We start from the raw sequence: 27,804 nt of genomic DNA, 5'->3' as shown, positions 1-27,804 counted from the left end.
CCCCCCCGCCCTCTGAACCCCTCGATCCTAGCACCCTCCTACCTCCAACCCCTCATCCCCAGCCCCACTCCAGAGCCCGCACCCCCAGCCGGAGCCCTCACCCTCTCCCTCACCCCAACCCCCAATTTCATGAGCAGTCATGGCCTGCCATACAATTTCCATACCCAGATGTGGCCCTTGGGCCAAAAAGTTTGCCCAGCCCTGCCCTAGCTTGTAAAAAGGACAGTAAGGGTTAAAGAAGGAAGCAGTAGCCTTCACAAGTGTCTCATATTGCCAGGTAATACCAATCTGAATATCCATAGCTCTTAGTAATAGACACTTTGTGTGGGGGGTGGGAGGGAGTGAGACATCTGTTCAAGTTGTGCTCAGGGCAAAGGGAAACAAACCCTGTACTTTAAACAAAATGAGGGAAAATGAAGCATTAAGAACTAGACGTTGCTGCAATCAGTGGAAGAGTGGCTTGTGTATTGATAGAGAAGAAAGTTCAGGTAAATTGCTACTGTTGTGCAAAACAAGAGATGGTTGGGGATTGGTCCTGCTTTGAGCAGGGGGTTGGACCAGGTGACCTCCTGAGGTCCCTTCCAGCCCTGATATTCTACAATTCTGTGCAGAGGAGACACAGGCACACACAGATTCCCTTTTATGGAGACTTTGCATGTATGGATGTAAAAACTTAAAATTGGAAACTAACTTCCTATCTTTACTAGAGAGGCGGGAATATGCAGTCGTAGCCTGGAAGAACAAACAGCCTTGCTCCTGACTCCATGTGTTCCTTGAAGACCATTTGATAAGAGGCCTTCAGCGGTGAGGAGAAAGTACATCAAGGTAAGAAATAAGTTTACACATTGGCTCAGAGCTCTTCTGTGATTTGGTAGGACTTTTGCATTCACTAAAACCTTTCAACACAGTCTAAGGCTGACCTGTAATGGGACTTGTTACCTGTAATTTTAAAAGGAGCCTTCAGCGATACAAATTAATCTAACTCTTGTATAGTTAACCATACTGTATCCAGATCTGCTTATTGCTGAATTGGGGTTGTTATTGAATGGAGATTAGATCTTAAAAGCTTTCTTGTTGTAAGGTTTAGCGCTAGAACTTACAAGGGAATCAGATCTATGCACTATTATACATTAAAATATAGCATCTGAATATTAATGCATACAGATCTTAAATTTGATTTCCACAAATACTCAAGTATGTGTGCTCTAGATCTTGCCTTACACACCCATATTTGTGCTAGTAAAAATGAATCCCTCAAAAGTTCCTGGTACACAAATGCAAAAGGTGAATTCATCTTTAAAACTGGAGTGAGCTAACGAAAGCACATTGTAACTTTGATAAGAGCTGTTGCAATGGGATGGATGGGTTTAGTCAACCAGCTCTACTTTGTGCCTAGAATAGCCTGGTTGGATGATGATTATGGGGTTGAGTGCCACTCACTAGCACCCACTTTATCAGCTTTATTTTAAATTGTGTAGGACAATGGTTCTCAACCAAGAGTCCAGGGCCCCTGGGGGGCCATGAGCAGGTTTCAGGGGGGCCACCAAGTAGGGCCAGTGTTAGACTTGCTGGGGCCCAGGTAGAAAGCCGAAGCCCCACTGCATGGGGCTGAAGCCCAGGGCCCTGAGCCCCACCACCCGGGGCTGAAGCGGAAGCTGGAACCCCCTAACACCGGCCCTGGCTTTTATATGCAGAAAACGAGTTGTTGTGGCACAGGCAGGCCATGGAGTTTTTATAGCATGTTGGAGGGTGGGGCTCAGAAAGAAAAAGGTTGAGAACCTCTGGCATAGGAGAATTTCTCACTGGTGGTGAGTTGCACACTTTGGAGTCAGGATGTACTGAGAGGGCCTGCAAAATATCATGCCTGCAAACAGTGAGTAAAAGTGAAAACTGTATTTTAAACAGATTGGAAAAGAAATCTTTAGGCAGCAGCAGCTAATAGTGTTACAGAGACTCCTATGTCTAGTTGTTAAAATTGAGCCAAGGCAAATGGCTACTTAGCCTAGAAGCTTTGTGGCAGGACAATGCTAATGGTGTGCCAGTGTCCCAACTTTCCACAGCTATACCATCCTAAACAGCAGCCACTGTTTGAAGGAGTAATGGAAAATATTAGCAAATAATTTACAAAGAAGCACGAGGCTACTCAATGAGAAAATCCACGACTAGCACCTAGTCCTTCATAAGAATCCAGCCTCTTCAGTATAAAAATACTCATACAAAATAAGTGGTGAATACAAACTTGTTTCTTAAGGGTTTCTTAGGGTCCAGGGCTCTCTGTATCCTGTGGATTCATATTATGAAACTCCAGGCCAAGTTGCTGTAAACTCAGTGGACTGACTTAATCGCTGGGGTAGAATGGAGTTATTGCAGGGGTGAATTTAGCTTAGTGTATCAGCCTTTGACTCTTCCCATCAGTGACTGACTGTCTTACAGCTCGGTCTTATTGCTTGTTGTTTGCAGTCTTTCCTACAGTACTAGAAGACTCTCTTTTTTTTGAGTGGTGTCATATTGATTTTATAACAACTTAAATCTATTTAGTATGTATGATAAGAGAAATCTTCAAATTGCAGAAGCACAACTTACTTGTATGTTTAGTTGTAACAAATAATATCTGTAACAAAAGGGTGGTAGTCATCATCATAAGCCTTTTGAAGTCCTAGAAACACAAAAGGGACAAACTTTTATACACCTGTCGGTGCATGGGAAGGGAAATGAGGAGTGATCTGACCATATGTGCTCTGAACACTTATGTTTTTCTCCTAGAATTACTGTCAGTTATTTCTTTAAGTGCATGTCTGCCCTGACCCAAGCAGTGTTCTGAGCCATGTTGTCTTGCTTATTAGTAATCGATACTGATGGATTGGTCATGTTGTTTAAAGTGCTCTAGTTAAACTGGAGATGCGAGCAATCTGGGGCTAATTTTCACATATGGTCCCAATCCTGCAAACCCTTATGTATGTGTTACTCTCTACCTTGTGAGTAGACACATTGAAATCAATGAGACTATCAAGATGAGTGAAGTTATGTAGTATGTGACTTAAATGCTTGCAGAATTGGGCCTTAATATAATTGCTATATGAGATAGCAAGCTGGAAAATTATAGTGATTCAGAGGGATCAAAGGAATTGCTTTGGCCATTCTTTTCGTGCCATTGAAATTAACTCTTTTAACCTTTAATGACTAGCCCAAACTCTGGTCACATCTGAGACAAAACATCAGTTATCTTTAAATATAATAATGAGAAATCTTGGTGTGACCAGTTGGCGTGTAATCAGTCTTGCCCAGTTTTGGGTTTCACTCCCTAACAGCCAGGGCTTTAAGAGCATCAGCAGACTTGTGTGATGTGCTGTTACAGCTTTCCCTGTGGCATGTCTGTCACTGATTAAATGAGCTGCAGCCTTTCCTTTGAACTTTTTTCTAGCATAAAAAGTGACTCAGGCTGGAGACTTTAAGAATCTCAGATATAATTATAATTTCTACTATTATTTGTGAGGCTGGCAACTTAAAATCCCCATGGCAGTAGCCTGTGCAACACAGTGAACCATCAAAGCAGGCAGGTCAGATGGTTGACTCTGTGAGATAAAATGTATCTTGGCAACTCTAGTATGTGGTTTTGTTTCTCTTTAAACTGGTGTGTGATATTTTTTCCCAGTACTTTCTTGGGGAGACTTATCAAGTGTGGTCCTAGGGAGTGCCCAGCTGAGCAAGTTACAGTGATCTTCCACAAGCTTTTGCAATCTTTTTTGGAGAAAAAAACCTCTCACGTAGCTCTTTTGATAGAAGTCCCCAGATTATTCAAATGTGCACAATCGTCACTGAAGCAGCAAAGGACATGCTCCCTCTGACACCAACTCCTAGTGTTATCTACAATGGCCAGGACATATGGGAAGCTTCCATGACACAGAATTTTTGCAAGATTTGGTGCTGGGGCTATCTAACCTTAGGAAAGTTAATGGATCTGTGGCTGTGTAAATGCTAGTGTTTGCAAAGTTCTCTAGGAACAGCAGTGTCGTTGGTGGTTCTCTACAACAATGTTGTATGCTATGATGACCCTGACTTGTACAGAGGCTCATATGCCTCCCCCCAACTTTTCATCTAATCATAGAAGTGCATGGTGGTCTCCTGAACATATGTAGGGTCCTCAGAAGATAACAGCTCCTCATAAAAGGGTAAGGGCACTTTGGCCACCATTGTGAATGCCCTCCTTTCCCTGAGCTGCTTCATGAAGCCTTTTTACTGCAGGCTGACTTTGGTGCTTGCCACAGCTTTGGTCGAGCTCCGCCTGCTGGACACTCCTCAGGCTGCTCTGTATAGGTCTCACACTTTAGAACTATGTGCTTTTAAGCTTCCCTTAATCTAGATAGGCTGCCACACACTTTCTTTGGCCTCCCTGGTAGGTTTCCTGGATGCAGAGTTTGAAGAGGGACATTACAATCCAGCTGCCCTAGGCCCCAGGAACAGTTCTGGCCTCCCAAGACACACCGGTTTCTTAAGTACGTTTCCCTGAGCTTCAACCTTGTGGGCATTCTGATTTACTTTTTACCTCCTGAGAGACCACGATAGTTAAGCACAGAAGATGCAGATTGTGCAAAGGCTTCTAACACAATTATTCTTTACCTTTACAAGAAATATATCTAGATAAAACACCAATACACATTTCTCTGCCTCACCTTCCTTGTCACTCCGGAGTGTTCTTTAGGCTAAGGTCAGATTATTTTAAGGAATCCAGGATCCTTCTCCCCTTGTGGTTTCTCCCCCAGATCATGGAGTCTACTCTTGCTTCTGCAACCAGCTGTCTGCTTTTGGGTTCTTCTCTCTCTCTCTCAATATGAAAGACATTTTCTTTTATAACCTCCAGTCCCTTTTGTCAGGTGATCAAAGTCCCTCACAAGGTGATCTGTTGCTTAGTTACCAGCTCAATTAGCAGGCTGGTTCTGCTGGACAGAAGCCAACTTATTGTCCAAGGAGGTTTTCCATTTGAGTAGAGGACCTTGAAGGTTTAACAACCCTCCATTGTTAGCCCTGTGTCCCCATCCTTTGGAATTTCAATCCAATAGGGAAGTAAAAAGACAACAGAGAAAGCAGACAAGTCCTGCATGCAAAATGAAGTTTGCAGTCTGACATAGAGTCTTTAGTAAAGGGATCGGCAACCTTTGGCATGTGGCCCGTCAGGGAAAGCTGCTGGTGGGCCGGGATGGTTTGTTTACCTGCAGCATCCGCAGGTTCGACGGATCGCAGCTCCCACTGGCCACAGTTTGCTGTTCCAGGCCAATGGAAGCTTCACCTGCCGCCCATGGGTGCAGCAATACACAGCTTTGAAACCCACCCTGGCTACCCAACTCCTACTGAGAATGAAGCACAGATTACTATTTGTGCCTACCCAGGCTTCACTGACTCCATCAGAAACAGAACTTGTCTCCTAGTGAGATACTTGTTCTAGGTCTCTGAGGAGAGTCCATGCTGTTTCTAGGTGGGCTATTAATGACGACTGTGCGGCAATCAGTGCAGTCTGAATAATGGATTTTTCAGTTTGCTGGCAAGTCCAAAAAATTGAAAATAGTTTTTTTCAGTTTGAACAAAATGTTTTGTTTTCATAAAATCGAATATTTCACTTGGACTATCTTAAAATATTTGAATGCTTAAAATAAAATTAAAGGAAATTTTGAAACAGTCATTTCAAACTGAAAAATTGAAACATTACAAGAAGTTCAAAATGCAATGTTTCAATTATTTCAGAATTATTTTTTTTTTAACTAAAACAATTTGGCAAAACCGACACAACTTCTCAAAACTTTTCAGTGTCACTAAACCTGCATGTTTTTGACCAAAATCTTTGTCCACCTCTAGTGACAATTAACAAAGCATTATCTTTTCTAATCTCTTTGTGGACACTTGCCTTTTCAAATTGTTATTGTTCTGATTTTCGTATTACCCCTCTTCTCAGTTTCCTTGCCCTTCAGGCTAAACACCATAAACATGGGAGAAAATGTGAGGCTGCTTAATTCCTCACTGTAGCACAAAGGAAAAAAAGGTAAATGTGTCCTGACTTGATTCTTTGTGACTTATTTAAAAAGTCTGAAAGGGGTGTCATTTTTTACATTAGAAATTCAAGTCTTGTCTACCCTGTTTTTCCAGAAAGAGACTCTAGATGAGTAGAGCACTGCTAAGATCATGACATCAAGTGATGACATATAAGCGAAATCTGGTTGCGGGCAAATATTTTTATTTAGGCTGTTGAAAATTATTCAGGCATTTGAGTTACAAATATTAAACAGTGAAGAGAAGAAGTGGCTGTCTAAAGACTGATCACTTGCAATTAAAGAGAGAGAGGGCCATAGTCGCATGTAATACCTCCACTGGGACTACCAGGAAAGCCCATATCTTTATCATATCTTTATATAACAGGCTTACTTTAAAATTAAGGGTCTTATCATCTTGAGCCTCTTTTACATGGTCTGGGCATTTCCCTGTTTGGTATCACTCCACCTAGCAGAGTGGAGAGAGGATGTGCCTTCTATGGAAAAGTCATTATAAAATGGTTAATTTTGAGAGGCGATTCTTTAAAATACGAATGATAAAGCTTATTGTAATATTTTGTACAGTAATAGTACCTTACTATATCTTGGTAAAATCTCTGCTTATGATTGTATACATAATAGGCCAGATTTTAGCTAGGTATTTAAACTGTGCTGATTGGTTTTGTATCTGAGTACCATGAAATCAATATAATTACTCTAGATTTACATCAGTGTAACAGAGAACAAAATCTGATTCTGTGTCTTGTGTGAACATGAAAACTACACAATTAAGTATGCAACAACCCTGGGAAATTTAGGAACATCTCGGATGCGCCAATCTCTCATTATTACCTGTAATTATTCAATAGTGATAGCCGAAAGTGCATGGTGGCTGTGCCACACCTTAGTACATGGAGTGTAAGTTATGCAAAACCAAGATTAGGAGAGGTTTGGATTTGGGTCTCATTCAACTGAAAGTCACTCAAATTCAGAAGAGGAGGATGGGGAATAATGTGGCTGATCTGGATAAATGGTTCTGGGTTTGGCCCCTCACTCTTTCAAATAGAGACAAGGCAAGTAAGTCATTGCAAAACTCTGACAAGTTTGCCAGAACCAGAGTGGAATTCAGCTCTAGCTTCCACTTACCCCCCAGCCTTAAGATTGAAAGATATTTTTTCATTACTTAACTCAATATTAACAGAGCAGACTTCAGGTAGGCTCTGACTGTAGGTTATTCTGTATATACCATATATCAGACCCAACATGAAACATATAAACTGATATAAATTCACTAGACTAGCCAGGTTAGTGTAACAGATTTCTGTAAATTCTAATGAAACTCATTGCAAATGGTGTTGTATGATGAATTCATGGATGCCAGTTAAATACTAGTGAACATCTCTATTGGTTGGAGTAATGAAATAATCATTGCCTTAGGGTATTCCAAACATAAAGCTCAGAACCACATATCTAACCCTGCTAAGTGCAGTGATCTTGTGTTAACCAGGCCCTCGGGAGATGCTCTGATAGAATTTTTTAATAAAGTTTTAATCATAACAAATGTTCTGAGATGAAATTGCCAGGATAGAGTTCTGACTGGCTGTTCCAAAGCAGTGAGGCACCTCTTCTCTGACAGCCTGGTGGTTAAAGTTGCTGTTCTAGGGCTTTTGACAAAGATCAAGTGCAGGGGGGAGGGATTTGATTATCTAACGGTTCTCTTCCATCCTTTACCTCTGTGGCTGTGAACAATGGATTACTGGCCAAGGTAACTGTATAGAGTTCTATTCTTGTCCATATGTTCTGTTTGTGTGTGTGGCAGAGATGTTCTGAAGGAAGGCTATCCAGCCCTATTGAGCACATATAGGCATCCATCCTACTGGAATGGGAGCAGGCCGGTATTTCTCACTGACATCAGGCCACCAATTGTGACTCTGATGTAGTGAGGTCATTTCTGACATGCTTTTGAGGGGCAATGCTTTGAAAAACAACAAAGCTGTAGATCCTATAGCTCAGAGGTTTAGAGGGCAAAATGATGTATGAACAGCCTCAATAACTTTGATATTGAACAATTTTTAAAATCAGTTTTAAATATTACTTTGCACACTGAGCCCATGGAACTTAGTACCACACAGTATCACTGAGGCAGATTTCAGTATGATTCACCAAGGATGGATTACGTATACAGAAAAGCCACATGACCAGTTTTGGAGTAAAGATTAAAATAACTAAATTGTGAAAAAGAAAAACCCTCCTACTTCAGGACACACATGAATGGGGTTACAAAGAAACTCTCCTTATGGGCAGATGATTCTATAGCTGCCTGTTACAGTGTTTCTCTCATATTCCGCTGAAGCACCCGGTAATGCCAACTGGCAGTGGTGCTACTGTATTAAATGGGTAACTCATCCAAGCCCCATGGTCCCAATTTCCGATATTCCACATTTTCTGTTCAACTCAGCTGGGACCTCCACCCCCAATTGCTTCTTTGAAGAAGAGAAAGTTAAATTGTTAAAAAGGTTTTGGCTCAAGAGAAAAGTCATTGCTAACCGGTCTCAGACTAACATGCTGCTATGGGCAGTGATCCAGACCCCTTTGCACAGCTCCACCTAGTTAAAATAAATGCTAGGTTAGTATGTGTGTGGGCAGCAGGGTCCCCGCCAGACCCCGCTTCAGGTCCTTGCGCTGGCTTTGTAGGGAATGCCTATATCAAGCCCTGAGAATCTTAGCCAAGAAAACAGTATCTGTGCCCTTCACCCAATAAAGACCCCAAACTTCCACTCCAAGGACTTATTCCCCAGTCATGGCCCTACCGTTTTAGACAATTCTCTATCCTTGAAGCCAGGGAGAGAAGGTACCCAAGGTTTTTTTGGGGGCAAACAAAAGAAGAGTCCTCTCTCCTTTTTCTTCTTTTATGGGAGAGGAGAGTCCATAGGAAAATAGAGAGGTAAGGGTGACCTGGAACTCAGGAAGTCTTCCTGGGTCAGCCCTTTGGGCTTAGTGTAAATGGGGTCTACTCAAGCCCCTCCTTGTAGGGCACATTACTCTGCAGCTGGGTCTTGTAGCTTTGGGCGCAGTGATGCTTGTTGCTGAGTCCCTCTTGGGGTTCCTGTATCAGCCATCAGATGCAAGGCAAGACAGCCCACTTCCTGTTCACCACCCCTTCCTGGGGCAGATTTTCCCTTTTAACTCCCTCCACAGAACAAGCCTTGCAGGTTATACAAAAGTTTACAAAATGTACAAAAAAATGTAAATTTTAAAAATGTACAGAAAAATCTTAACTTTAAATGAACAAAAAAGTACTGTTTTTTTTTACATTGCCTCCTTGGTGTTGGACAGGCCAGGAGTAGCTAATTAGTCTCCTCTTTGCCAGAGTGAGGGTGTGTCCCTTCAGGTGAGTGAGCCTGCTGTGATTAGATAGTGGAAGCCCCTCAGATGCACAAGGTGATGAAGTGGAAAATGTTGTGGGGACCTTACCTTCCAAATTTCCTAGCTTGGAAATCACAAAACTTAATGTTGAACACTCTTGTATGTTTGATCTACGCTTAATATATCCTTTAGAAATGTTTGCTAGACTATTAATAAGAGAATCAGTCTGGTGGGCACAAGACATGCAGTAGCATAGAGCACTGAATTGTAAATTACCCTTTGCTTCCCAGGGCCAGGTGTGATGCACTTGGATCTTTGGGGAAGTTTGATGCTTACTTATTAACTTAGGCCCACTTGACCAACAAACCCAGAAAGACCTCAGAGGAGGTTACTAGTTCGGTCTCTTGGGCAGGGAAGCAGTATCACACTCCGCCAGAGTAGTATTTATTTACAGGAAGTAGAGATCCTGAGGACGCCATAGAGACCAGAGCTCTTCTAACGCAATATTAGTGAAGGTATACTACAGAAACAGTCCTAAGGTAGCCAAGCCTGTTGACATTCTTCAGATACATACTGAACCCTATGTATCCCCCTCACCTTGCTGTTCAAACTAATTGATGGATAGGAAGTTCTGATCTGGGGGTTGATCTAGTGTTGGTTCAGCCATTAGAAAATAAGGCGCCTGAATAAAACAGAAATATGGCTCTAAATGCTTCCTTCTCCACACTCTTTTCTCTCAAATATCAGGGGTGTTTGGATCCACTGCCTTTGTCTTGTTACAGGCTGCAACCCAGAAGTTTAAAATGCATATTTTTCATTCCATCAAAAAAACAAAACAAAACAAAAAACAGGCCCCTGACTTGCTGAACATCTTGTAGACAAAACTGCCACCATGTGGCTTAAGGGTGGTGGTACAGCTTCAAGGAGGGGAAAAAAAGCTGTAAATTCCACAGGCAGCTGACGGGACACTATCACATTGAGGTTGACACAATTTTGATTTTAAAATCAAAGTTTAAATGTTTCCATAACTTTGGAGAAAGCAATGCTAGCAGGTGGCTTTTGAAATCAAACGTTCTAAGTTTTCACAAGCATGGCCCAGCCTATTCACTGTGCTAATACATGAAAACCAGAAAAGCAAAACTGACTTCTCCCTTGTTGAAGCTACAATGCAAAATTAGACCTGTAGAATTCCTTGGTTATATATATAAAAAAATCTAAGTTACTACTCTTTCAGTTAAGGAAACCTTCTTAAACACTGTCTCTCCACCTTACTGTACCAGTCGCACAAAACAGAACTATATTCTTGGGCTTTGAAGTTTACAGTGCAGCAGAACCTTGACTCACCACCCTTTGAGTTTTGGATTTGAAAAGTCAAAGCAGATGCATGTGCCACACAGTTGTGTATTTGCAGTTTGCATGTCGTTTGGTCTCACCAACAGGTCAGATTGTGATCCTCTAACTCACATTGAGGAGTACTGTTCTTCAGGCATAGTCCCACTGATATCTATGAGGCTAGTTGCAGAGTAAGGCACCTCTCAATACGAGCAGACTTTGTCTCAGCATGTCTGGGACACTGGGGATAGCTGAGCCACAGTGTGCTGCTGGATTGCATCTCAAATGGGTAACCATTTCATAGCTGTCTGCAGATATACCAGACGGGAGCCAATTAATATTCATATTGATTGAAGAGTGAGGCCAGCCTGTGCCTGGCAAGGGAGTGCCTGTGACACCCAGCAGTGCACTGAATTTTGAGAGAGCAGGCTTGGGAGCAAAGACTTCTGTGAAGCGGGTATCCTTAGTCTGGCACATGACCAAATGCATTTTAAGTGGAGGAAGTGCAAAGGCAGGTTTGTCTAGTTGGGACAGTGTAACGGAGGAACCTGGGAGAGTGAAATGTGATTACTTAAATTTGTTTCCTACAGTAGGAACAGGATTTGCTCCACTCCAGCCTTGGTGTTAGGGTTACTTATGGGGTTGCGATTAACCTAATAGAAAGTAGGGGAGCGGTAGCAAAAAGAGGCTGATATGAATGGAGAACCCTCAAAGAGGTATGAGGGGATGGACATAGATCAGATGGCATCGTGGTGAGAGACAACGGGGAAAGTAAAGGGACTTTAGAAGGACGGAGGGGAGACTAGAACAAGGAGGCTCAGCAAAGGGAAGTGGGGAAACCATAAAGACCGCCGCAGAGGAGCCAGTGTTCTGACTGATCCTACCCAAGTAGATAACCACCCAGTTCCCCTTCACATTTAGCTTGAGAAGTGGTGACTCTATATTGTAAAGTCTGGAAATCACCTGAGCATGAGGGTGCCTATCCAAACCAAACCAGAGTGCCACACCCTTGAGGTTCTCCCATTTCTCATTTTCAATATCTCTTTGCCATTGCTGAAATTGTAGGAGACCCCTTTGATTAGTGGCAGTGTTGGAGGAGGAATGAAAACTGCCTCCTCTCCCTGGTTTCTAGGACAGAGAGTAAATTGTCGAAAAAAGTAGAGCCAAGGCTGGGCAGTAAGTCTCTGGAGTGGAAGTTTACGGCTCTTTATTGTGTGAAGGGCACAGAATTTTTTTTCTTGGCTAAGAATCTAAGGGCGTGATTTAGACATTCCCTACAAAACAGTCATTGACATGGGAAGGACTATTTATTTGTATGCTCGAGTTCCTTGGGATATTGGATTTCTGTAAGCAATTGTATAACTTGCAGAGGTCTTGGCAAGCAGTCTTGGGAGGTATCATGCAAAGACTTAAGACACATCCTTAGACATGGTAGTAATTCTCCAGGAAACATGAGAAGAAGCTTAATAGCGTGGGTGGGATGAGAGAGAAATGCTTTGAAATGGACTTATGTGGCTTTTCGCAGAATAGTCAATGGATAAGAAGAGTCAGTTGAGCTAAGAATGCAGGCATATTGGTAACCTCTGGTCTGTCTCTGGGAATTCTGAGTGGCATTATCTGCTTGTCTGGGAAGGAAAGAGGAGCCTGAGGTTCCCATGAGTCCACTTCAAAGACTTTATTTGGAGGCTGAGTGGGTACCAGTGGACTAGGTGCTATAAAAGGGTGGCATTTTCAAAATACCCAAAACACTCAGGAAAAATTCTACTGAAAATCAACAGGATCTGTGCTTTTCCTAAGTTATGCAAATGCGTTTGAAAACCCCACCCAGAATATCTAAAGAGAACCTGGTGAATAGTATCTGATCATAATTTATTTGGCTAATATTTAAATGGCTTTTGTAACATTTTCCAATCAGCCGTACTTATGAACCACTAGGTGGAGAAGCACTGGGCAGAAGGGAGTTGGGGGCCAGTTGCAGCTATCTTAATATTTCAGCATAGAAACGGGAGATTTTTGGAAGGTAACACGTTTTAGGGTGATTTGGAATCTCCCTGCAGATGCTGTCTGTCTCAGAAATTAGAATGAGTCAACTCCTGAGAGTGAAGTCTGCAAAGTCCTACTTACTCAGAGTAAACTTTTTAATGGGAAAGTAAAATACACTAGAAATTTTCCCCTATTGTTATTACATGGAAAAGAGCTAGCAAGTAGCCATTGTGCATGGTAACAAACTTCCAGAACTTTGTAATGTCATCAATGCTGATTACAGCACTTACACTGCACTCATTACTCTTTGTGTAACACCAACTCAGGACAGACATATAGTGTCAATAAAAGCTCTCGTTAATCAATTATGTGGGCCAAAGTCTGTTTTGATGCCTAGATCCCACATTCCTAGGGGCTATTAATATTTGTTCTCTTCAAATGTGCAATATATCACCTGCAGTACATAGCTAGAGCTGTCTGATGTTTGATATGAAAATAATCCTATGTACTTCCTATTATGGGGAGTCTATTCGAGTTTTAAATTAATTCAGAGAATGCTGTCTTCAGTCTGTCACCTTCCTCTGAGGCATTTATTAGAGCGCCTCTTGTTACGTGATTGCATGAGAAATACTTCTAGGTAAATGTTTATCAACACACATTAAATGAAATGCCAATGCTTCATAACAATCAAATTGTACTAGTGAAATGTAAAATGTAGGCACAAAGAAGTTAGATAGAACAGAGCCAGAGTCCTATCCTTGACAGCACGATACAGTCCTCTCTTCCCCACTTAGTAGAAGTTAAATATAAAATAGCTCCTAACCCTTGTCCGTAATCATGACCCCTTTTGCTTTATCAGAATGCAGAGGGATAACATAAAGCATCACTGACTCTGCTTTTTAAATCTATAGGAGCTCAGTACAGGAATAAAGGAGGAATTGCAAGGAGCCTTCACCTCTCCACCCTCCTCCTCCTCAAATCTTCCTTACCACAGAAACAATCCCATAGCACAAAATGGACTGAAACTCCTACTTATTAGCGCAGGCCAGAAATAACCAACATCTACATTGAAGGCAAAGTAAACTTCCAACAACTGCTACCCACTGCTTAACTCACCTGTTTAGTCCTTGTAGTCAAAAGTCAGATAATAAAATGAAGCTTCAAGTCCAACACCCCAGGCAAACAATGTGATAGAAACAAAATAGCCCACATGTGGATAGTAAATATGTACTAAGTCATTCAGCAAAGGGGAATTCTACACTAGTTATGTTTATATGATAATAAATGGATGCCTTGCCAAGTGCTGAAGGTACAACACAACTTGTCACATTGTTTTGCTTCCAACACAACTGAACACAGTGAATTCAAGCCTGCAATTAACTCAAGGGTCTCTGTTGCCATCACAACTCATAAGAACATCACCTCTTGGGTTATAAAGAGGCCCAAAGTCCCAAATGTAGAACTGATCTCTAAATTCACCCTGTGATGATTCCTGACTAATCACAAAAATAAACTAAAAGCAGGAGGAAACTGGACACTGTCAAACTTCCTTCTATTATCTTCAGGAGCAAAAGGTTAATCACATTAGAGAGGAACTTCAAACTTTCCTCCTGTTATTGCATATAACAGAAATATTGAACTTTATTTTCATGGCTGGCTGTTTCTCATCAACAGAGTGAATCTGTTTTATATGGCTATTGATAATCACTTTTTATTGTCTTTTGAAGCGTACTCAAAAATAAAATTGAAATTCAAGAAATTTGCTAATTGCACAAGCAAAGAATGGCAATAACATGTTTACCAGTCCGGGGAGGTGGGGTGGCAGTGGTGCAGTCAGGCAGTTGACAAAAATGTGTGTGTGCTTTTTTTTTTAAAAAATGCAACTGAAATCATTGGGTCACTTCTTAAAATGTGGCCTAATAAGTGGACATAATGAATTGTGTATATTCATTGATATCAGTGGAAATAGCAATATCTTCTCTGCAGCCTTTCACAAAAGCAAAATTAAACTTCCACATAATGTGAATAAACTGTCTTAGTTCAGGGAAATGATTGCCATTTACAATAAAACTCAGTAAAGCTTCCGCTTCAGAATTGCTCAGATGCATTTCAGCTTTCCTTCAGCCATATACAATCTGGCCATGCAGGCCATCTGGAACTATTTATAGAATGAAGAGCAGGTGTTTGGACTTGAATTAGGAGTACGGTTGCCATGTGTGTGGTTTTCGACCAGAATGCCTGGTCAAAAAGGGACACTGGCACTTTCAGTCAGCACCACTGACCGGGCCTTTAAAAGTCTGGTTGGTGGTGCAGCAGGGCTAAGGCAGGTCCCCTGCCTCCCGTGGCTCCACGCATCTCCCAGAAGCAGCGGCATGTCCCCCCCTCTGGCTCCTAGATGTAGGGGCAGCCAGGGGACTCTGCACCCTGCCCCCTTCCCAGGCGCTGGCTCTACAGCTCCCATTGGCTGGGAACCACAGCCAATGGGCGCTTCAGGGACAGCGCCTGCGGACGGGGATGTGCGAAGAGCCACCTGGCTGAGCCTCCGCATAGGAGCCATGCTGCTGCTTCCATGAGCTGCTTGAGGTAAGCGCCGCCCGGAGCCTACACCCCTGCCCCCGCACACACACACAACCCAACCCCCTACCCCAACCATGATTCCCCCCTCCCGCCCTCCAAACCCCTCGGTCCCAGCCCAGAGCATCCTCCTGCACCTCAAATCCCGCATCCCCAGCCCCACCCCAGAGCCCACACCCCCAGCTGGAGCCCTCACCCCCTGCACCTCAACCCCTGACAAAGTGCGGCACCCCCTACTGCACCCCAAATCCCTCACACCCCTTGCCCCAGCACGGAGCCCCCTTCTGCACCCTGAACCCCTCATTTCTGGTTCCCTCCGTGGAACCCTCACCCCCAGCCCACAGCCTGTATCTGCTCCCAGACCCCAACCCTCGCCTCAGCCCGAAGCCCCCTCCCATACTCCGAACCCCTCAGCTCCACCCCCCAGCCTAGAGCTCCCTCCTGTATCCCAAACCCCTCATCACTGGCCCCACCCCAGAGCCCACACCCCCAGCCGAAGCACTCACCCCTTTCCACACCCCAACCCCTGGCCCCAGCCCAGTGAAAATGAGCGAGTGAGGTTGAAGAGAGCAAACAACGGGGGTGGGGGGTGTGTGGAGTGAGCAGGGAGTGGGGCCCCAGAGAGGGGGTGGGGCAAGGATGTTCGGTTTTGTGCGAGTAGAAAGTTGGCAACCCTAATTAAGAACCCCAAAGTGGTAGCCACTAGAGCTAAATGAAAAGTTTCTAAAAGGCTAGCACTGATATCTGATTCCAGGTGTCTCACCAATGGGGCAACAACCTTGAATAAGATGTCACTAGAACAAAGTCTGCTCAGAGATACACTAGCATAAGTCGACAAAATACCTTCACTAAGTCAATGTACACCAATGTAAATGGGAGCAGTAGTAGTCCGATTGTCTGTACAATGGTAGATTCAAACAGCTGCAGGCTTGGTAAAGGTAGGATACAATAAAGGGATTATGGCCCTGACTCTAAAATTGAGTCAGTGAGAGTAGAATGGTTCTGTTTGCGGTTTACATATCCAGTTGCAGAATTGGGGCCTATATCTGTACACCTGCCTGTAGGGTTCCCCCCCCCGCCCACTAACTTTTTCAGTCGCTTTATTAACATAACTTGTATTTCATTGTTTTTCCCAAATTATTTTTGTTCTGCTCCATGGCAAAAATTTTTAAAATGTCTGCCAGTTTAACACGCGTAATAGAGCTGCTGGTGAATGTATAGCTTACCTGGAGTCCAGAGGAAGGGATATTAACAGAATTTGTATAATGTATGATGCTCGCACACCATTTCTGCATCTAAAAGGTGCATGTAATAGGTTATATAGACAGACCCACAGCTACACAATTTTCTTTCTCAAAACATTTCCACAATAGAGACAAATAATTCACGGGAGTTTTAGAGACTTTATTACGTATAAACAATTTAAACACTTTGCCATAAATTATCTTTGCCTGTCTCTATTCTTTGCTTAGCAGCAAATTAAAATTAATATAAAAACTCAATGAACAATTCATACATATATATTACAAAAAAGTTCTTGTACCAAAGTTATTAGCTTTTTTTTTTTTTTTTTTTTTTTTGTGGTGACCATAATGTGATTGTCTCAGTTTCTCGACCAAACAAACACACTAATAATTTTAAAATCTGAAACAGTGATTGTGCCTTCTGGCTGATGTATGTACAGGGTGATCTGAAGTGGTGCCCATTTGCAATAGTGTAACACAATGCCCACAGCTCTACTGGAACTGATACCAACAAACTACTGAATCTAAACAGACTACACCCTGTAACTGTGTTATACTGTCCACAATGGAATCTTCAAAGACAAACAGAGTATGAAATTTATTTGTAGTGATTATAGCCACCATTTTAAATTTAACTTTACACTCTGCCCTCTTTGAATAAATTAAACTTCAGGCCAGACAAATGCAGGGTCTGAGTGCAAGTGCAGGTTTGTTATTTTTTAAATAATTTTTTAATTTAGTATTTCCAGTGGTCTCTCCCTCGCATTCTCATTTTCCTCCAGTTATTACACACAAATCACCCAAGCGTCATATTTTAAATGCACCTGTATCTTGCTTTAAACGAAAACCTCTTGAATATTTATCAAACAAGCAGTGTGAATCATTTTTGTTCCATCAGCTGGTCTAGAGAAGGTGGCCCTCTTGAATTTCTTAAAGTTTGCTCACGTGTGAATGGAGTGAGGTAATATAATATGAGGCCTTTTTTCTATTTTTATTTCTTTTTTTTTCTTTAGACCCAGAACAAGTGGGTAATATTTTAGGGGTACTTTTTAATTTGTATGGTTAAAGTTATCAGTCTGGCTTTAGTCCACTTCAGGATGTGGTTTTTAATCACTTGAATAGTAGCATTTAACTCAAAAAATGTGAGCTTTCTTGCCACTCGCTATCCCAAAGTAGCTCAGCCTAGTGCCCCCAGTTAGGTCTTCATCTCCTTAGGAGAGGAGATAACAGTTGTGACTACTGATTCATCCAGCAGAGGATGACAGCAGGTTAATTTGTTACCTCTTTCCCATTTCGTTCTGTCTTAAAAACTGGATGTTGCTGCTACTGTCTGCTAGCTCTGGGTACTGCTCCACTGGAAGTACATAGTATCCCTCGTAACCTTGAACCCTTCCTGTGCTCAAAAGCTGCTGCTTCTCTCCATCAGTCCATAAGCGGCTGCCCTCTTTGCCATCCCGTGCCTTCTGCTGCTCTTTGGCCCATGCTGATCCCAAGGCTCGCTGTCGAGCTTGGTCTAACACTCGTGCCTTTTCTTCATCCAGTGTGTCGGGGGTCAGTCCGTACCGTATGTTAAGTAGCAGGGTAGAATACTGGAATTCAATATTCGTAAACCTTCGAGTCCTTCCATTGATAAGGAGGGTTGGCTGGGAAACTGTAACGTTCACTCCGCTGTCCAATACCTTCCGCCCACTGGTCATTGCCAGGGTGACAAGGTCACTGTCAGATGAGCCAATCTTGACAAAGTAATGGGTATCCTTTCCTTCAATACTGTAGTGCATCTTTTCCAGGTAGTACGCATTGTTAAGCACAGAGGCAATTTTTCTGCTGTCTTCTGTGGCTATGCTGGAAATGCCAGTTGTTACGCGGCCTTCCTTCACAGCAAACATGATCCCTTTCCCAATAATGGGAGTAGTTGTTGCAAACCAGTGCCCATCTTTCTCTCTAATATTGGCATGTAATCTTTTAGAGATGACCTGTCCCTCAAGGGCCATGAATGCTTGATTGTGTCTTTCTGTTGTCTGTTGAACTCCAGTAATTAGCTGCAGAAACAAACAAATAAGGTATAGACAGCCTGAAAATGCTGACCTCAAAGTCGTAGTTTATACCTTATTCAAAAGAACAAGGAGAAATGGTGCTGTAAAAAACTATAAGCTATAGAAGGTACCACTCAAACTGTTGTTGCTGGTCTATACACTGTACAGTGAACCAACTGAAGAGAGCAATACATATACATATTGCAGTTACCTAAACCAACATAAAGGACTCAATTTTCAAAGTACCGTAGAATTGACTGTCAGATAAAAATACTTTCTGTGCATTTGTCTTTTCAGATACACTATTTGTATAGTATATATATTCAGATTTATCTATCTTGGTTATCTACAGCATGCCCATCACAAGACTATTCAGGAGTCAATCAGCTAAAACTTTTAAAGAGGGTCTGTAGAACCAATGGTACCAATTTATTAACAGATTATGTGTAATTTCTGAACATTCTGACCTAGAAGATATAAGAGTAAAAATGTGCCATGTGCCTTAGGAACCTAAGTCACTTTTCAAAATGTGACGTAAAAGTCTTGTAGACTTTCAGTGAGACATAGGCACCTAAGAACTTAGGGTATGTCTACACATTTTATTACACAGATTATTAATGATCTGGAGGATGGGATGAATTGCACCCTCAGCAAGCTCACAGATGACACTAAACTATGGGGAGAGGTAGATACGCTGGAGGGTAGCGATAGGGTCCAGAGTGACCTAGACAAATTGGAGGATGGGGCCAAAAGAAATCTGATGAGGTTCAACAAGGATAAGTGCAGAGTCCTGTACTTAGGAAGGAAGAATCCCATGCACCGCTACAGGCTGGGGACGGACTGGCTAAGCAGCAGTTCTGCAGAAAAGGACCTGGGGATTACAGTGGATAAGCTGGATATGAGTCAGCAGTGTGCCCTTGTTGCCAAGAACGCCAATGACATATTGGGCTGTATTAGTAGGAGCATTGCCAGCAGATCGAGGGAAGTGATTATTCCCCTCTATTCAGCACTGGTGAGGCCACATCTGGAGTACTGCATCCAGTTTTGGTCCTCCCACTACAGAAGGGATGTGGACAAATTGGGAGAGAGTCCAGCGGAGGGCAATGAAAATGATTAGGGGGCCGGGGCACATGACTTACGAGGAGAGGCTGAGGGAACTGGGGTTATTTAGTCTGCGGAAGAGAAGAGTGTCGGGGGGAGGGGAGGAGGCAGATTTGATAGCAGCCTTCAACAACCTGAAGGGGAGTTCCAAAGAGGATGGAGCTAGGCTGTTCTCAGTGGTGGCAGTTGACAGAATAAGAAGCAATGGTCTCAAGTTGCAGGGGGGAGGTCTAGGTTGGATATTAGGAAACACTATTTCACTAGGAGGGTGGTGAAGCACTGGAATGGGTTACCTAGGGAGGTGGTGGAGTCTCCATCCTTAGAAGTTTTTAAGGCCCAGCTCCACAAAGCCCTGGCTGGGATGATTTAGTTGGTGTTGGTCCCGCTGTGAGCAGGGGGTTGGACTAGATGACCTCCTGAGGTCTCCTCCAACCCTAATATTCTATGATTCTATGATACACTAGAATGCTACAGCAGCACAGCTGTGGGTTCTTCTATTACTGTAGTAAACCCACCTCTCGAGAGACATTATGTCTGTCAATGGAAGAATTTAATTGACCTAGAGGTGGATTAGGTTGGTTTAACCACGTCTCTCAGGGGGGGTGAATTTTTCACTTCCCTGAGCAACGTAAGTTTTAGGTGTAGGTCAGGCTAAAAATTAATTACTTTTGAAAATAGAACTTGGGCTCCTAATTCACTTAGATGCTTTTAAAATTTTATTCTAAGACTAGTTACATTACTATAAATGTGGATAACTCCACTGACTTCTGAGACTAGAAATTGGCCCAGTATTTGGGTAAGTAATTTCAAGTGTGTGTGTGTGTGTGAGTGTGAGCATATACCTTTCCTAATCAGGCAAAGAAGTAAACATCAGTTTACTTTTAGTTGCAACACCAAAATTTACAACCCAAGCCTGCCAAAAATTAAGCCCCCAAACAAACAAAATATATGTATTTTTCCCTATAAAATATTGAGTAAAACTGTTCTTTAATAGTACAATAATTGTAAACCATATTTTTATTAACATAAATAAAAGGCATAAGGATTATAATGATAAAGATAGAACAGATGGTAAGTTATACATTAAGATTTCCATTTGCTATTGTTAATCGAGTAACAACTCAAGGGTATATATATGAAGAACTAACGATGCTGCTATTATGGTAATAAACTAGGTTGGTAAGAAAGATGGCATGTTCAGTACTCCAAAAGCTGACTATATTGAATTTCATATCACTATGAAACAAATATTGTGCACTCTATTTATTGTAGACCCTATGTCTATAGTCATAAAATGATACCCAAATACAATATAAGACCAACAAAATCTCTTTAAAACACCAAGAACTTCAGCATACCTGTCCATTTTCACAGGCTTGACTCTCTGACAACTCATATGGAGGTGGCACAAAGTACATTTTTGCTCTAGGGAAACCAGGAATAATGTTGCTGAGCTGAAATCCAAACATCACCAACCAGCTTTTCACATCTAAAAATCAAAAGTAAATACATGAGTGAGAAATGAAGGTGGGTAATGTGTATCTCAGGGAATCTATGGCCTCAACTCTTGATTTCAAGTAGAGTTTGGCCTCCAAATTTCTAACCTGTTATTGCTTGGAAGCTCTCACAATTGTACTGTTCAAGTGAACTGATGCAAGAATGACTATATAAAATACATTATAAATAGCCACCAGTGACATATAGCTGTAAGGACAGTTAAGCACTGGAACAGGTTACCTAGAGAGGTTGTGGAATCTCTGTCAAGGGAAGTTTTTAAGAACAGGTTAGACAAACTTCTGTCAGGGATGGTCTAGGTAAATTTAATCCTGTCTCAGTGGATGGATTAGATGACATCTTGAGGTTCCTTCCAGCCCTCTATTTCTGATTCTATATCAGCTCTCTGGTTACTCTTTCCATCTTGTCATATGGAACTGACATCCAATGTATGAGTGATCTAAACATTTCCTACAGTTCACCATAGTTACCCATAGCTCTGTCATCTTTTGATTGGATTACTACAATGGGGCTACACTCTGTGTGATACTGGATTAATGCTTGTGAGAACACTTGGAAACTTCCTCTGGCACAAAACGTGGTTCCCCTCTTAGGCCCTACTCCGGCAAAGATTTAAACAGGTGAGTAGTTCCATTCAAGTCAAGTTCATAAAGTAAAACACATGCACAACTCTTTGCAGGATCAAGGCCTTACATAGTGATGTTTCACAGGGAGCATTCCTCCTCTGCTCCAATGTCAGTTTTTGTGAAGTCCAAGGTATTGGTTTTTCCCAAAAAAGCTCTATCTGGTTTGGATCCTGACTACCAGATGGTTCTGTTCTATTCTATATAGGTTCCTGTCCTGCACTCGTCATGGTAGAATCTGAACATCTTCCAGCAGTGCATTAAGCAACATGTCTAAAGTGGTTGAAAGAATTTTTCCAAAAGTATTCAAAATACTCAGTCTGCAAGTTTTGGAAAGGTCTGCCTTTTGGATTATTCAAAAAAAATTTGTGAACATTTTTATTGAAAATGTTTCTAATTTTTCCCTCCCTTACTCCTTTCTCTCTGAAAATAGGGAGGGTGTGGGAGAATGAAAACTTTTTGCTCTGGAGTTTCATTGAAAAAAATTCAAAAATTTGTTTTTAATTGTTTGAAAAATTTTGACCAGTTCTCCTGCCTGACTTAGAGACTTCCTCTCTCCATGTGCTATCATGACTGCAGAAATCAACTGACGAGCTGGAACGACAATAATAAACCCCAGATTTAAAGGAGAGGGGACTGATGTCAGCGAGTGTCAAACTCAATCCCTATCCTGCACTTCATTGCCAGAGCTTGAATCTGTTGACATCCAGACCATGTTACAAGCTTGTTTTCCTAGTGTCCTTTAGGGGTGGGGTGGAATGAGCCATTACAAATCTAATTTTAGTGGGTGGAGAAGTTTTGAATGTGTAGCTTAATTTTTTTTTCCCCTCTAAATACTGAAACAACGTAGTACAAAATTTCAGATTCTATCCTGGTTACATTAAAGAAATGTGTACAGATCTTCCATGGCATCATACATTTTCCCTTCAGCTATATACAGCATAGGACCATTACTCCTTTTTCTCATGGTTTCAGTTTGTGATCAGATGGAATAACATTACCTCCCAAACAATTTACTTTAGCTGTCCTCATTTGGCAATAAAGAGGAGGTTCTCTCTCATTCTAATAGTTCATTATTTTCTATTTCTAATGTTCTTCACAGGATGTCGTTACACAGCTGGAGAAATTCTTTTCCGCAGCAAAAAGCTTTCAGCAAATCAGCATCAGGTGTTAACGGTAAATATGTCTAGAGGGCTGTGTATGAAGGTTGTATGTATTTCTCACTTATGAAAATTAACCCCATATATAACAACTTCTTGTCCAAGAACAGTCTTTTAGCCCAGGGAATTCTATGATAGCAGCACATATCTGCATTAGCAATAAACCATTTTTTGGTGGAATTAAAAGTTCATAGTGTACAAGCAATTAGTATATCTTTTCTGAATTTCTTCTGTGGATGCATGAATGAAAATGAATATAACATCTTCTGAGTGCAATGAAATCTCTTAAAGTGAGACAGGACCCACTGGATTTGGGGGCTTCTGAAATGAATCACTAGAGGCCAAAGTGTGCAGTTATTAACTGAGCCAAACCCTGATGGACATTGATATTTTTGTTCAATTAAGGACCACAGAATTAGACCCCAAGAATGCAAGATACTTTGATCACTGATAAATTCTTTCCCAGTATCGAGAGCAAATACTGAAGTGTCTTCAGAATGCAAAACGACTGAAGGGCAACCTGAGAAATTATGCACACACAATGTAGTCACAGTCACAAAGAACTAACAGTCATAATATAACTTTTCTTGAAGTGCTGCCAATAAAATTGTGGTAGCTCTGTTTTTTGTTTTTTAAATTGTACTGCGGTTTTTAATTATGACATGCTGCAAACTCAGTTCTCAGAGAGTTTCTCCTGAATTCATCTTAATTACCTTTCTTTTAAAAAAAATGGTTTGCAGCTAGTTCAAGTACTATGTGATCCTACTAAGTAGCAAATTAGTAGTAATTGAGAGGAAGTTAGATGTGTCACCCAAACCCAGTACATGCAGTCTAAACTGATTTATTGTCTCCACATCCTAACACTACAGATGTTCCTCCGTCTTCCAAGAGGAAACAATGTTTAAAACATTAAGGTTCTTTTCTTAAAGCAAGAGCTAAAAATAGGTTGGTGTTTAAAGGCAGAATTGGGAAAGTAAATAAATGTTTAATCAGTGCCACTCTTGGTAGTAATTCATGTTGTGCCCATGGACAAAGTCAGCAGGTAATTCTGAGGACACTATTGAAGGAATAGGGCACTGGACTGGAGGTCAGGAGACCTGAGTCCTAATTCCTGACTCTGTCACTGACCTGCTGGGTGACTTAGGGCACTCAGTTTCATCTGTCTTCATCTTTCCCCTTTGCAAAGTGGGGATAATGGTACCATCCGTTGCACGGCACTTTGAAATCTACGTGAAAAATGCTACATAAAAACTAATTATTATTTATTATTAGTTGAAAATGATTCCCCTTTATTTAATAACCATGTGTGTCTCTCTTTCATAGGTTCTTGATCTGGGGGTCACAACCAAGAGTCAGGGATCAAGACTATGTTGTCCTTTTCATACTCCCGAATGGGAAGACGGTCCTAGCTTGATGGGAGAAGGGTTCTGCAGGTGGATGAGGAGACAGCGGAAGGAAAATCCTGGAATGGAGAAGTTTGACCTATTTCTTTTTCCAACACAAAATTCTAAACTTTAGAAATTTGCACTAAAACCTTTTAGAAAACAACTGCTAATGAGTTCTCACCTGTTACGTAATTCTTTAAATCAAGTTCGTTGCTGAGAGGGTTGTTGCTCTTGAACATGTATAAGTTGAATGGAGCAGGCTCCTTACCAATATTTTTCCACATTGTGTAATCAGGCGATGTCCAACGCCCAGCTAGAACATCATAGTCTCTCTGAGTAAAATGAACCAGCTTGGTCAGAGGATCATACAGCCCTCCATGAAATCCAATGACCAATTGAAAGTCAGGGTTGGAATCATAATATATCTCTCCATATGCAGTGTACTGAAGCTGCTTGATCATGAGGCCATTAATACTGAATACCGCCAGTGGTGTACCTGTGTTATCGGAGGCAACATAGTATTCTTCTCCACTGCTGCTTTCCATTGCAAACAGATGGCCTTGTAGATCATAGTATAGAGAAGTAATTTCTGAATTGGAATGATTGTAAACATGTGTCATTCTCGTTGGGTTGTGAAGGTCAGCGTAAAAGTACTGAAGATGGTGTCCCAAGTTAGTCTTACAAGAAGCCCTTCGCCCTAACCCATCATAACGGTACTGAATACTCCATCCACTTGCTTTGTTGTAAGCTCTTGTTAAGAGACCTTTTGAGTTGTACTCAAATATATCTGAGCCTCGTTGACATAGGAACCCATCATCATCAATTTTGTACTGCATGTCACCCAGACGTGTAATCCTGTCTCTTAGATCATAGCGTAGCGGCATCAACCGTACGCTGTTCCCTGGATTCAAGAGATGAAGATTCCCATTCAGATCATAACTATAACGCCAGGTTGGTCTGTCATTTACTGCCACACTTTGGAGCTGCCCATCTCCATCATAATCATAGGTATATTTGGTTGTGTTGGCATAAGGTCCAAGCTTCAGTTCTCTCTTTGTTACTCTTCCCATGCTGTCATACTGGACTGTCATCCAATACATGAGTGATCGGAACATTTCATACTGAACTTCTTTAATACGCCCATGGGTATCAAAGTGTTTACTCAGTGTCATCACCGCTGTAGTAATTATTTGATTTATATCATAATAAATGACTCCAAATTTGCCAAAATGCTCTACTTTGCCAGAGATCTCATCATAACGATAAAGATCAACAGGAAGAGGAGTCTCACTTATTATAGGCTTGATGCTAGCAATCCGAAAGCTATTATCATGATAGGTGTAATCAAACCTTGCATTGACCATGCCTTCTTCAGAAAATCTGTAGATTTGTTTGTCAACCAGTGGTCCAATTTTACGGTACCGGATTGTGCAAGAAAAGCCGCCACTCTGTAAGTTAACCATTTTCAGAACTCCAGTAGTTTCATCATATCCAAAAGTAACTGCAGTGCTATCATAAACAATTTCAGACAGCTTGGATAGTTTCCCGTACTTGTAGAAGACTTGTCGACCAGTTCCTAAAAAAGATGTTTTCAAAATCCTCCCATCATCACTGTAATCAAAAATCACTGAAGCATTGCTTTCAGGAGGGTTATAAATATTCCTAATGTAGCCAATAGATGTATGAGTGGACATGCTGTGCCGAGCAACACTAGGCATGGTGACAGCCTGGAGACGGTCTGTGGAATCGTATTCAAAGATGTACTGCCGTTGGCTCTGAAGCAGTAGTACCATGGACTATTACAAAAATAAAAAGACAAAAGATTATATATTTTTAGTGTCTTTCCATTTCTTTCGCTTTCTGAACTTATGGGGGAAAAAGCAAATTTTTAAATCAAGAATTTATTGAATAGGTTTCAGTGTTACGATAATAAAAAATATAAATAAAATCCAAATACATCTAAGGCACAATGCTGCCCAACAATATGACTATATTGCCACCATCTGTGATAAGTAAATTTTCCTCTTTGAAAAAAAGATCAATCCTGAGAAGGAAATGGAAGGAACATTGTATCAACCTCTTCTACCCTCTTCCTTTACTGTTTTGGGGAAAGTGAGTTTAATGCCCTGATTTATATCTCCACTGGCAGTTGTAATTTACACTGAATACTGTAAAACATGTGTGAAGAAAGTTAGCAGAGAACTGTTCTAGCATACCTAAAACAATAGACTGGGAGGGAGGGGGTTTAGGGAACATGGCATGCAGTGTTTTTAAGGATTAGATAAACTCTCAAGATCAAAGTGATTTAAATTAGGTTAAATAGAAATGAATTACCATATTTTCATTTAATAAATAATGATTAGAGATGAGATATCTGCAGCTACTGGGATGTTCTGTCAGGCTTAGTCATGCATTTTAAAATAGTAAAATTCATCCTGTTAGTTCATGCTATTATATGATGACCTATTCTATTTTATGGATATATCAGAAGAGCTGAACCATGAACAAAGTATTTCCTTTGATTAATTGAATAACTAAAGAATTCAGAGATCTGGCACAAAAGACTTTTTAACTGTTGGAACACTAAGAATCCTAGGTCATGTATATGTATGTAATAGCAGAGTCTCTGTCCTGAATGTACAAAAGACTTTAAGCACCTAAGTCCCTGTTTTAGGTGCCTAAGTCCCAGTTTGGGCAACATTACAATGTACAAAACTCCCCCCTAATCTTGTAGGTGCATAAACGCATTTGATCCCTAAGTTTTTGCAGTAAAAGGACAACAGAAGTTTATGTTTCTGCCTTTTTACATGTGCACTGCTGCCTCCCTTCAGGCATCTGAGCACCTGTCTCCCACCAAAGCCCCAGAGCTATATTTAAACCAGGGGCAGACAGGCAGGCGTGTGGGGCCCAATCCAGTGGGTGCCCTCTGAGCACATCTCTCAGGCAAGTTGTGACGGAACAGCTGGGGCTGGTCGGGGGAGGAGGAAGAGATCCCTCATAACTTTTAGCCCAGTAGTGAGGATATTCTAATGGGGGGCTCCATCAGTCTCTCCTGAAGCTGCTGCCCTCTGGAGAGACTTAGGGAGACCCACATCCGCCAGGTGGCTAGAGCACTCACCTGAGAGATAGCAAATCCCTTCTCCCCCTCAGGTGGAGGGGGCACAAACAGGGGGTTTCCCACAGCCCAGGTGAGTCCCCTAACCACTGGGCTAGGTTTCCTCCCACCTCCAGCTTCTTGTATAAAGGCCTAACTCTAAACAGAGTTCCTGGCTGTGAATTGCTAGCACAGACAGGTCCCTTCCTGCAGCCCAGACTTCGGTGCCTGTCTCCATAAGAGGGGCACATATTCCTCTGGTCAGCATCTCCCATTGGCTAGTTTAGGCTGAACTTCACACCTAGCTTCCTGGCTTTTTTAATCACGCTCTAATGTGCCTCTCTCTCTCCATTCACTGTATAGGTAGCCTAGGCACC

The 27,804-nt window shown here is 41.8% G+C and overlaps 1 protein-coding gene and 1 long non-coding RNA gene across 4 annotated transcripts in view; one reads left to right on the top strand and one right to left on the bottom strand.

Moving 5' to 3' along the window:
• The first annotated feature begins 608 nt into the window (after positions 1–608).
• LOC122461429 lies at positions 609–26,228 on the top strand. Its single transcript, XR_006283313.1, has 2 exons — positions 609–825; positions 24,272–26,228. It is a non-coding gene; the product is annotated as an uncharacterized LOC122461429 (long non-coding RNA).
• The window catches only part of TENM2 (teneurin transmembrane protein 2), an 832,723-nt gene continuing 821,580 nt past the window's right edge, over positions 16,662–27,804 (bottom strand). For all 3 annotated transcript variants that reach the window (XM_043521038.1, XM_037906816.2, XM_043521040.1), the window contains 3 exons: positions 24,515–26,129; positions 21,009–21,139; positions 16,662–18,555 (listed from right to left, as the gene is read on the bottom strand). In XM_043521038.1, the coding sequence (XP_043376973.1) occupies positions 17,794–18,555; positions 21,009–21,139; positions 24,515–26,129 (2,508 nt within the window). In that variant the 3' untranslated portion in view covers positions 16,662–17,793. The remainder of the gene's footprint in view (positions 18,556–21,008; positions 21,140–24,514; positions 26,130–27,804) is intronic.

Source organism: Chelonia mydas, chromosome 8 (genome assembly GCF_015237465.2).
Source record: "Chelonia mydas isolate rCheMyd1 chromosome 8, rCheMyd1.pri.v2, whole genome shotgun sequence".
Classification (NCBI taxonomy): domain Eukaryota; kingdom Metazoa; phylum Chordata; order Testudines; family Cheloniidae; genus Chelonia; species Chelonia mydas.
This window is presented reverse-complemented; position numbering and strand designations above follow the sequence as displayed.